This window comes from Solanum pennellii, chromosome 12, assembly GCF_001406875.1.
Source record: "Solanum pennellii chromosome 12, SPENNV200".
Taxonomy (NCBI): domain Eukaryota; kingdom Viridiplantae; phylum Streptophyta; class Magnoliopsida; order Solanales; family Solanaceae; genus Solanum; species Solanum pennellii.
This window is the reverse complement of record NC_028648.1, coordinates 78,174,125-78,186,961: the sequence shown is the minus strand read 5'-3', so window position 1 is coordinate 78,186,961 and position 12,837 is coordinate 78,174,125. Positions and strand designations below refer to the sequence as shown.

Sequence of the window (12,837 nt, the reverse complement as noted above, 5' to 3'; positions counted from 1 at the left end):
TCAGAAAAAAATGTAAAAAAATGTATTTTGATATATATTTAGTAACTTTCTAAATTTTAATATTTTACTTATCATGTTTAAAGAGCATATGATTTAATGGGTACTTTAGTATATTACATATATCGTAAATTTAAAATTACTAAATTCAAAAGGTTATTTTTTAAATTATGTATTTGATGAATGATGACACTTAAATTATGTATTGTTCAGACTTTTAAAAAATTATAAATAATATAACGATATGAAATAATATTGCTATATTAAAGTATTTAAAGTTCCTTTCTCCAATTAATATGGGATAATCACTTCTTTTAAAAGTGTTTTCTTTAAGTTAACGCGTATTTTTTTTAAAGAATTCGATATGATTATATTAACATTTTTAAAAAATCGAAGCACCACGCATATACATACGTACCTTTTTTGCCCTAATATTTCTTAAACTTTGGTCTAATTGTCCTTCAACCTTTTCAAGTTCATCAATGGAGCAAGACTCTAAATCTTCTCCTAAAAGCCTTCTGCAATCAACAACATAACAACACAGAAAATAAATAAATTCAGAATCATCTACAAATTAGTTTTATATTTCCTTCGTCTCAATTTATGCGACACTTTTTGGGTTTTGAGATTTACAAAGTCTATCTTTAATCATAAAATTTTCATATAATCTTTTAAATATTTTGAATTATCAATTGTTGTGATTTATAGTATTTTTCACGTAGTTAACAAATATATAACTATCATTTCAAAAGATCTGAAGATTCTATATATGCACAAACTTCAGGTCAAAATTTAAATTATTTGATTCTCAAAAAACAAATAATATCACATAAGTTAAAGCTGAGGAAATAATATAATTATTGCAGCATAGGGAAATTGTAGATATTAATTACCTTTTAGAGATTTCAAGAACCTCCAGATTCCTAGTCATGCTCATAACCTCCCCCTTCAAATGCTACATAACAATTTAATAAACAAAATATTTAAGTAAGTTATATTTATAAAATAAGCTTTACATACAAACTATTGTTGCCTCTGAAATCTTGTGTACGTGATAAGAAGGTACCATTTAAACTTAAAGATAAGTTCAATAAAGTAGTGGTTACACTGATCTTGTACGGGGCAGAGTGTTGACCAGTCAATAAATTCTATGTTCAAAATATGCAAGTTAGGATATGAGGATGTTTAGATGGATGTGCAGACATACTAGGAATGATAAGATTAGAAATAATGTGGGAATGACCGTCATTGTGGACAAAACGAGGGAAACAAAGCTAAGATGACTTGGGCTTGTGAGAAGAAGATGCACATATGCCCAGTGAGGAAATGTGAGAGACTGGATATATAGCGGGTATGAAAAAGAGGTAGAGATCAGTGGCGGAATCAGAATTTTCAATAGACATACGGAGTAGCCGAAGGAGGTTCGACATTTACTATATATATACATAAAATATTATTTTAACCATAGATAAATAGTGTAATTTTCCGTCGAAGGGGATTCGAATGAACCCCCTTTACCAAGGTGGCTCCGCCCCTGGTAGAAATGAACCAAAAAAGTATTGAGGAGATCTGGTGATCAAGCTGAGTATGTTGTTGTTATACATACAACTATGGCAAATACAAAATTTCGTTAAAGGTGTTCAAGATATTTTAAAGGTTTATTATACATGTATGAAAAGTACATGCATAAATGAAAAGAATGCTAACCTCTGTAGTTTGTTCAAGTAATATATTTTCATGACCCAAATTCTTGTCATTCTTTTGATAACGTTCTATTGTCTTGTTAGTACTGTGAAAAAGAAAAAAAAATGTAGAAAGTCACACTATTAGTTCTCCAACATGTTACTCAACAATAATGGAAAAGAAAAAAAAACGTGAAGAATGATCAGTTGAACATCTTTTGCTAAAAAGTTATATTATGTATATAGAAAATTCTACGAGATATACAAATCAAACTTTTCATATGTATATATTAAATCTTGAACAACCTTGATAAAATTTATGACATCGCCGCTGACTTTGTACTAACTTGAATCCCCCATTATATCTTAAGCCGTTTTAACAATGTCATGCCTCTATGTATGAATCCTAAGAGCCTAAAACTTACATTATCTTGGATGTATGAGGTCAAAATTAGTTGTAAATTGTTTGTTTACATTATCCAAGTGGATTTGCATATATTTGACTCACACTCACCTTTATCCAATCTCGCTCGTCTATGTCCCTATTTTAATGTGTCTGGTTGCAAAAATGCATTTATCTAGTTATATCTGACATGAAATCTGGTATGAAATTATTAATTAATGATTCCTACGTTTGAATCCTAAGATCCTCAAATTTTAGTCACATTCAAAAGGTGTTTAGTGCCTCTTTGTTGGACTTCATAATGCACTAGTTGAGAGGTAAATTGCAGTAGTAATGTATATCATAGTTTTTTGCACTATCCATATTCTTCCTCTAGGTTGGTGTGATAAAGAGTCCAAATAGAATATTGTATCTATGAATTCCACCCTTTCTTTTTCCTTGACTTGTTCCTCTTTTGCTGTTCTTTTTAACTTGTGGCAGCCACATTTGGTATTATTTTTCACTCAGAGTGGCAAATATATTATCTTTAGGAATGGTAAGTTTTTGTTAGATCAATATTTTTTTGTCTTTCTTTTGGAATTGTGAGTTGTTGTTAGATCATTTATCTTGGATTTTGCCCATGTCTTTTCCTCTTCTCCCTAATTTCTAGTGTCTTTAGATGACTAGGCTTTCCCATTTGGTTACCCTATTTGATATCTTAACCCTAATCAACTTTTGGCACTCTTTTGTATCATGTTTGTTAAGAAGTTCCATAGAGGGATGAAAATTCTCTTTATATGGATTTGAACAAACCTCCCCTAAAGAGCTAGTTTTAAAGGTTAAGTTAGTCTCAGGTGTCATATCTTTATATGTTATATTGACTTGGACAATCTTTTCCTAAAGAGCTAGTTTTTAGGGTAGTTAGGCCCAAATGTCATATCTTTATATGGTATCAGAGTAGGTCTCATCCCAATTTATTGTTCACCGATGTCGGGCCCCATTTATAAGTGTTCACGCTCCAACTGAGATCTGGGCGTTTAAGAGATTGTTCTCACTCTCAATAGAGGGATGAAAATTTGATCTTTTTATATGGACTTGGACAAAACCTACCCTTAAGAGCTAGTTTTTGAGTTTGAATGGAAATTTGGTCTTTACCATGTTTAAATATCTTGCAATATTACATAATATAGACTATCACTCGTAATAAATATTTGGGTTCAAAGATATATTAGTCTTACCTTTATAGTTAAGAGTTGTCTAACCCAGGCAAATACTTGCTCATCTCCACATCTGATTGTCACTATATTCCTATCAAAAGTCTATGTACCCACTTCAATTGGCTTCTTTTTACTCTCCATGTCATTGAATCACAAAAGTCTATGTTAACTTATTAATATACCAAGGACCCCAGATTCACTATTTTTCTCTTAGCCATCCTTTGTTAATTCTATAAACCTAGACACAAGTTCAATCCAAGGGATATATCAATAAATGAACACTCTTAAACACAACGAATGTTTGTGGTCTAGTGGTAAGTGTACTCATTTAAGAGCATAAGGTCTTGGGTCGAAGCCCTGCCTCGAAAAAGTCAGGACTTTTGGGCAGATTCCAAGTTCGATTCTTGTCTCCTTAAAGAAAAAAGGGAAAGAAGTTGGCAAAAGTTTCATCGATTCGTTTGAACTAAAAAAATATTCACTTATTTTAAACTATGAAAAGTGTCTCAACATTTCACTTAATATAAACTAGAGAGAGTGTATTCAACTAGTAGCAGAAATTGTTTTTCTTGACTTTTCTCTGTTAATTTTGACTTAGACTATTGATAGTTTTGTAATTTAAGTTTTCATATGAATTTAAATACCCTTGACGAAATTTTTGATTCCGCCAGTCGGTACAGATATATCTTTGTCTTTAAAGAAATTGAGGATCGGAATAGAAGAAATCCAACCTTCATAAATTCACCAAATGACATTTCGGATATCCCATATAGAGATCAAAATATGCTTAGACTATTTTTGACAATCAAATATTCAAGAAGATCCACAATTCATTTTATGAAGATCAATTTCAAATCTTTCTAGTTCAAAAAATATGACATGAATGATCCTCGATTTACAAAGAAATCTTAAGAGAGACAAGAATCGAAAGAGAAACAGAATTGTACCCATATTGTTTTATTAGTAATATTCTTATTTCTTATTATTTTATTTATGTTAATTTATTTCGTATATATTTAAAATTTGTTGCAAAAAATTGTAGTGCCTATATCGATAATTATATCTTTTACCACTGGGATGTAAAAAGATAAATTTTTTTGAAATGACAAAAAAACCCTTAGATTTGTTAAAGAGCTTCTCGAATGATCGATTGTAATATCTTAGATATTTATCTTATATATAGATTTTAAAATTCTAGAATCCTCTTAAGATGGTTGAATGATAAAGTAATCAAAAAAATTCTTGTAGATATATCTAGAATCATCTGTAGACGTGTATAAATAGGGGCGGCATTAGGCGTTTGTAATCAATTCAAGAGAAATCAATTCTAACTAATTATGGTTCTTTTCATTACAAAGTTCTATTATCTCAAATCCTCTTTCTTCTTTCATGATTCCTCTTCTTTAGTTAAACTTCGAATCCTTATTAACAATCTAGAGCTTGTAAAGTTGTTAATTGGATCGAAAATTTTAATTAATTAAAAGAGAGGTATCCATGAAGGAAGAACGAGTATTTTGGATAAGAGAACTTTGTAATTTTTTTTTTGATCTATCAAAATAGTACAAGAATTTCTTGCCGGAGCAATTTTATACGGTAAGAAAATAGGCATATGCAAATTGGGGGCCTCAAACATTTACCAAAAATAAATTATATGTAAATTTTTTATAGAAAAAATTAATTATATTATTTTATTATCAAGAATTGTTTACCTTCTTACATGTTTTTTTGCTAACATTCTCATTATTTTACTCTTTTTTAATTGCTTATGTACTTTTCCTTTTCAAGTTTTTGATAAGTTAAATTAATGCTCTATCAAAAATATAAATTAATAGTCGAAAAATATTGTAAAAAATGAACCGTAATTTTCTTATAACTTTTTAAAGTTTCAAGATTAAAACAAGTATATTAAGGTGGAAATCAAGTTATCATTTTTTGAATTAGATTCTGTGTTTCTAACACTTACTTTTGTTTTAAATTTGTTACTAATAGAATAATGTGAACAATTCATATAATGATTTTATTAGTGAAAGGGTGATTTTCAACGTAAAATTAATGAAACTTACCTAACATTGATTATTGAAAAAATAAATATTTGACCAAATCATTTATTAAAAAAAACATTAAGTAATTAATTTGCATCTTAAAAGTGTAAGAAAAATAATTTTTCAATAAAATGAATGTGAATCCCAAGCCAAAAGGGTAGAAAAAATTGTCAAAAGGGCAACAAAATTCATTTTAAACTAAAAGGACAACTTTTTAACGATTAAATTAATATCGTTAAAATTAGATTGACAGCCGCAAGATGCGAAATTTCATGTGTCTTGCAATGCGCAAGTATATATTCTATGATCTGTTGTCAATTAATAAAAAATATCCCTTTAATTGTCCAAGTCTCCAAAAATACCGTAAATACCCTCATCTATTCTCAATATTTACACCTCTTCCTATTCATTGTCCATGTCAATCAAGGACAATTTTGTCATTTTAGTACACTCCACCATTGATTAAGAAAAGTCCAAAACCTTTTCTCTAAGATAAATTATTATAGTCAAACTTACGATTTTAAGGTTTAAATTTTATTGGTTCTAAATTTATCACCCAACTCCCTCAATAAATATAGAAGCACTAAAGTTTAAATCTTAAATTGTAACGTCGACTATAATAGCTTATCGTAGTAAAAATAGGCTTTGGTCTTTTTTTTTGTCATGAAAATGGTGGAGTTCTTTAAAATGGCAAAATTTTCCTTGGTTAACATATACAATGAATAGGAAGGCCAAATGTGTAAATATTGGAATTAGTTGAGTGTATTTTAGGTATTTTTGGAGACCTAGAACAAATAAAGGGAATTTTTTCCATTAAAGCCTTGCAAGGCGCATGACACATGAAATTTCGCCTTTTGTATCTGTAAATCTAATTTTAACGACGTTAATTTCATTATTAAAAGGTTGTCATTTTGGCTATAATATAAATTTTATTGTCCTTTTGAAGTTTTTGCAATTCTATTGTCCTTTTTAATCTGAGCTCAAACATATATACGTAATTTGTTTAGATTTTAGGCCTCTACTAAAGATTTCGCTTTAAGCCTTCATGTTTGTTGAGCCGTCCTTGATTTCTAATCACGCACTATGTTTATGTTTTCAAATTATTAATCAAACTTTTCTTAATTATAGGCTGAGCTAAGTATATAAATTAGAGGTTACTAATCCTCCCTCCCAATTTAGATTGCACACTTTTTTTTATCTGTTTCAAAAATAATGTCATTTTAAAATTTATTTTATATTATAATTTTTTAAAAAATTTTTTTTTAAAAAAATTTTGTGATTAATTAAATAATATCAAATAAATTGAGATCGAAAGAACTTCATTCTTTCTATTTGGTAAAACTAGTTAGAGGATCTAATAAAAGGAAAGAAAATTAGCAGACGTTTATTTTCACTAGGGTTTAGAAATAAGGAGTTGTCGGTATGAAGGATAACACCAAATAATTTTGAAATTAATTTATAAGGTCACTTAATTTGTTGATTGGTTGGCAAGTCCAACATATAACTTGTCACGGAATAAGTTATGTATATCTCTCCCCTTGGGCTCGGAATAACTGATTCCGGAATAAAATTGATAAAAATGACAAATATATCCCTTAATTTTTTTTATAGCTCATTTTTCACATTCATGTATATTTATATTATTTTTAATTTCACGTATAATAATCATTCCCATCCTTCTCTACTCCTTATTTTTATGATAATTCTTCATATTTTCTATTAAAATATTACACTACATATATATAATTGTTATTTGTGAATTTATTTGAGTAATTTTTATATGTTTATTTAAATTTTGATTTTTCATAAATCTACATAAAAAAAAGATTTTTCATAAATCTTGTTTTACTTTAACAAACTTAAGATGGACATTCTATTTTAAAGCTAAATAAGAAAGAAAGTTTTTGTTTTTAAATACATAAGGTACAATCATGTAAACAAAATTTATGTCATACGAATCATTTTGTAAACAACAAATCAAGCACTCAATATAAAATAATTTCAATATAATTAACTAATCATAACTAATATCAGCATAATTTATTCTATCATAATTTATCTATCATACCTTATACTCAAACTAAACGAGTTTAAGTTATACACATGCAAAAAGTTGTTTGGGGCATTGCAAATAAAGATTGATAGCAAGTACAATTTGCCTTCAGGTATATTCATATTATATATTCCAAAAATAATTTAAGCCACAAGTAGCATCTTGTCACATATTTCAAAATTTTTACTTTCTTGTTTGAAGAGTAGTTTGCCAGTACATATTTTACATAAAATAGTCTAGAAATTGTACTAGTTACAGCTTAATCAAGAATTTATATGGATTATATATGATGTACTTATATTATAAATATCTCATATGTACTATCATCAATACTACTTGTTAGTATATATAATATTTTACTTTTTTTAATCGAAGATTTATCAAAAGCGATCTCTAGTTTTTATATTTCCATAATGTAGCTATGGAATGGCATAATTACATTGACCCAAGGGTTTAGTCAAAAATTATATTGTGAAACATAGAAAATAGTGTATATAGGTAAAAAAAACAACTATGTTGAATTTAGAAAAAATTATTTACATACACATCTTATTTTATTTCTATCTTTCAAAAAAAATTCAAAAAATTCCTCTCGAATACGTTACTCTCTTCTTGCTGATACATCTCTATTCCTCTCTAATAAATCACTCCCCTCTCGGATACATCTCTCCTCTATCTATTAGGATGAATGTCCTATCCTCTCTCTGATACATCTCTATCCCACTCTCGGATACATCCTTTTCCTGCGTATCTGAATGTCTAGCTCTTAACACTATTGGATTTACGTAAATTATATTTAGAATTATAAATGAAGTTTTGATCAACACACTAAACATAATTCCTAGTTTTGCCACTAAAATTAATATAGGGACAAAGTTGTATACACACTATTGAGATTCTATTTATGAAATTACACTGAATATGTTATTATTATAATTAAAAGATTGATTATTAATTGGACTCAAAAAAAGAGGGAAACTACTATTTAGTAGAAACACAAGAAGGTAATAAGGGTCCCTTTTACACTGTCAATATGAGCTGTTGTGATCATTGTACTTGGTACTTCTTGTTACATCAAATCCTAAAGGCCAGTTATAGTAAAATTAATGATGTATAATATATGTAATTAAAAAATAAAAGTTGAAAAAGGAGTAATTAATAATATTATTTATAGCAATTAATAAATTAAGAGATGAAATTATGAGTGTACCTTGAACTTGAAAACTCAAAAAGTTTTCCTTTTTGAGAAAAAATGATAAGACTAACTTCAGCATCACAAAGAACTGAGAGTTCAAATGCCTTCTTAAGTAGTCCACCTCTTCTTTTTGAGAATGTCACTTGTCTACTTGTTGTATTTTCAATCCTTTTTATCTCAGTTTTTCCCCTCACCATTTTCTTCTTCGCGAAAAAATGCCCTTAACGTATTAGAAGTTCTTCAGAAATGTTCTCTTTCCACCTTCCGTTAATAAAAATCAAAGATTAGAGACCAATGAATAATCTCTTAAAAGGGTATTCTAACACTTATAAGTCAACCAAATCAAGAAATCATAACAATTCATAAGGTATATCTAAATCAAGATTTGAGTCAAGAAAATCATGGATATGAATAATCATTTCAAAAGGGCCAACTTTTAAGTCAACAAAATCAAGTAACCCCTTGTTGTATAGTGGATCCTAAAGGGAGAAACTTGTTACCTTCTTATAATCAAGTGTTTGAATCACTTAAACGTCTTTTTCCTTACAGTCAAGTGGCTAAGAAACTCGTGAGAACGTTTACAAAAATAGAAAGGTCTCTAAATCAAGATTTGATACAAGCAAATCATGAATATGAATCAACTTTTTTTTTTTTAAGACAAAACTATACAACAAAATCAAGAAATCCTACCAATTCATGAGAAAGTTCCCAAAAATAGAAAGGTAGCTAAACCAAGATTTGAGACAAGCAAATCATGAATATGAACAATCACTTAAAAGGTCAATTTTTTTAAGACAACCAAATCAAGAAATCCTAGCAATCCATGAAAAGTTTCCATAAATAGAACAAACAAATCATGAATATAAATAATCACTTAAAATGGTCAACTTATTTTGAAGACAAAATAATACTTAACTCCAAATCAAGAAATCCTACCAATTCATGAGAAGTTTCCAAAAATAGAAAGATTCTAAATCTTGAAGTGGATAATAACCCCTAAAATAAAAACTTTATGGTTTCTTAGATCTGAAAGATGAAGAGAAAAAGAAATTAGAAAAAACTTTATAAGTAAATTATAATAGAGTGAAGACACAAATAGTTGTTGTTATAGAAACCCTAGTTTAGAAAAAGGAAAAAAAAATGAAGAGCATTGATTTCTCAAAGACTTTTCTAATACTACTTTCCTTTTTGAGTTGCAACCAATGGATATAAAAAATAAAATAAAAAAAAGACATAAAATTATTAAGGAAAGAACACCACTTATGTCTTTTTCTTCTTTTGGTAAACTTTATACTAAAAAAAATAGTTTCAAACAAAGAGATAATAATAAAATAAGTATATGGTTGTCAATAAGAGAGAATCATTAACAATTTCATTCGTCTATACGCTCTAAGGGACCACCAATGACTCAACAAATAAAACGTTTTATTCGAGATTTCAGAAAAACTCGATACCACCGTTTATTAGCTGGTTAGAATTACGTAAATATTAATAATGTGAATATTAGTAATTATTTCATCCTTTACTTAATATAAACCAATTTCGTCATAATTTATGCTATCTTCATTACATTTAATGTGGCACTATTTGATTTGACACCACATTTTTTTTAAAAAAAATTGAAATTTATAATTTAAAATAATTTTTAGATATTTATATATAGTTGTAAATCCTATTATTAAGGATATAAGATAAATAATAAAAGTTAACTTGTTTCGAGAATAAACTATTCTCTCCATGCACTATTATTTGTTATAATTTTTATTTTTAGAGTCAAACTATAAGAATTTTAACTAAAATTTTAAGATGTATTATTTTATCATATTGATATGCAAAAAATTACAATTTATAGTATTTTTCATATATTTTTTAATATCTAATTCTTTTTTCTAAAATATCGAATTAATGTAATCTACTTTAACTTTAAAAATTAGTCAAATTGACTTTTAAAAAACACAACATCACGAAGAAATAGATGAGAGAATAAAATGAAAAAACCATCACATTAAATGGATCAAAGAAATCATAACATTTAGTAATCACAATTTTCTACTATTTATTAGTGGAGTATTTCATTTTGTGATATTTTGTTGTCATTTTTTCTATTCCACAAATATTTTTAAGGTCGGCATATATATTGGTAATTTTTTTTTAAATATTTTATATATGAGATTATATTAAATATTTTATTGTTATTTATTATTAGAATATCATGTAAAACGTAAAACATATGTATCTTATACCATTAAATACAGATATGACATATGTAGTCTTAATTCCTGGCTCCCTCTGAGTTTCAATAGATTTGTCTGTACAAAATTAAAAAAAAATTATAGGTCCAATAGCCAATAGAAATTTGCCACGTCATGTATGATCGCGTTTTCATCACGTGCTTTAACCTATCGTCATTAAATATTTTTGACTCTTTCAATTTTAGAACTTCCACATATATTTGAAAGATCTTAATAGTACTAAGCATTTTTTTCGTTTCATATTAATTGTTATATTTATTAAGCTTTTATTTGATTATAAATTTTTGTATAACCATTAGTCAATGAAACTTGATTTTTTAAATTAATATTGATTATGTTCATTTTTTGTTATATTTTGATATTGAAACTATATATATATATATATATTATATATATATATATATTAGTTTTATATTTACACTTTTTATAACGTTAACGAATAAAACTACGTTATCACTCATAAATAGAGCTGTCAATATGGGTTAGCCCACCCTATTCGGGTTAAGCCATACAAGCTTCGATATTTTACGGGCTAGCCATTTTTTGTGTGGGCCACAAAACGGCCGGCCTAACCCACAAGTACGTGGGCTACAGGCTTGCTGGGTCAGCCACTTTATTTAAAAATTATATTATATTTAGAATTATTAAATTAAATTATAAATTATAATTTGAAAATATTATCATAAATATCGAAAAAAATATTACATGATGTTAATGTTACTACTTTTTAATCAAATCCACAAATAAAACATCTTTGTAATATGTATGTATTAAGTTTTTTTTCAAGTAAAAGTATATATATCTAAATAGAAATATTAACCTAATTGTTTTGAGTTTGTACTCTCTTTAATTTTTAATTTTAATATTATATTATATTTTTTAATTAATTTTTATTGGCCTACGGACCGATCCTATCGATATTTCTCAAGCCCCACAAATCAACAGGCTTATTCATACCGACGGCTCTACTCATAAATCTGGAAAAACACATTTCAAATAATATGTAATTGTGTGGAAAATAATTTTACTGTATCAAAAAGTGGCAAAACATGACTTAACACATATAACAATCTCAACTGAAAATATAAAACACATAACTACACTCTTTAAAGATCAATTGAAAAAGATATATGTGTTTTTTAAATTAATAAGTGATAATTTAAGTGTTTTATCTTATACTCTTAATTTTCGAGATATGAAATTCGGAAAAAAAAGTAGATATATTTTTAACATTTAGCTCTTAAAAAATAATGATTGACATGATTATTTTATACTATCCTTATAATTGATTTTTACTATTTAATCTTGAAAAATAATTTGGGAGATAAGTAACTAATGCAAAGGATAAAATATTTTAAATTTTTAAATTTAACTAATTTAAGTTGATCCAAAACTCTTTCGATATACTAAATATATTTCATGGATCTTCTTCAACCATGCAAAGACTTGATTTTATCGAAAAACTAACATCCTTTTTAATATATTCATCGTAAAAAAGATATATTCCATTAAAAAAATTCAACCAATCGAAAAATCAAAACAAAAATAGTCCAAGTAATAATATCTCTCATGATGCCATGATGGAACCATCAACACTATGCAAGAAAGTCTAATGTATCTTTTGGCTAAGAATGATTTTTCATTTGAAAAATTTCCAAAGGCACAATACATTAAAGACAAAATTAAATCATTTGATCAAAAGATTAATCCAATAACCTACATAAGTAGCATAGTGTTATCAATATTTATAGTCATTTTATAGGTTTGATGGGAATTATTAATTAATTCCTTCAAAAGAGAAGACTTTTTCAATAGAGAATTAATAAGACAATGATGTTTTTATCCAAAAAGATTTTTGATCCACTCAAATCCACCTGCCCAAGTTGATCATAATTTTATTGGTTACCAAGAAAAATACAATCCTTTTACCACAAAATTTGATTAGAACTTGATCAAAATGATAGAAATAACATATTTTATATTATATAATTTTTAATTTTTTTTTAATTTTAATACATTT

The 12,837-nt window shown here is 27.1% G+C and overlaps 1 protein-coding gene across 3 annotated transcripts in view; it reads right to left on the bottom strand.

Moving 5' to 3' along the window:
• Nucleotides 1–9,795, bottom strand: part of LOC107006635 (MADS-box protein SOC1-like) — a 12,040-nt gene extending 2,245 nt beyond the window's left edge. Inside the window, exons 1-5 of one of the 3 annotated variants that reach the window (XM_015205149.2) lie at nt 9,482–9,795; nt 8,581–8,826; nt 1,705–1,786; nt 891–952; nt 416–515 (exon numbers count right to left, since the gene is read on the bottom strand). In XM_015205149.2, the coding sequence (XP_015060635.1) occupies nt 416–515; nt 891–952; nt 1,705–1,786; nt 8,581–8,762 (426 nt within the window). In that variant the 5' untranslated portion in view covers nt 8,763–8,826; nt 9,482–9,795. Of the gene's footprint in view, nt 1–415; nt 516–890; nt 953–1,704; nt 1,787–8,580; nt 8,827–9,065; nt 9,431–9,481 lie in introns of those variants that run through there. The other 2 variants (XM_015205148.2, XM_015205151.2) reach the window with 2 other exon arrangements.
• Nucleotides 9,796–12,837: the final 3,042 nt, after the last annotated feature.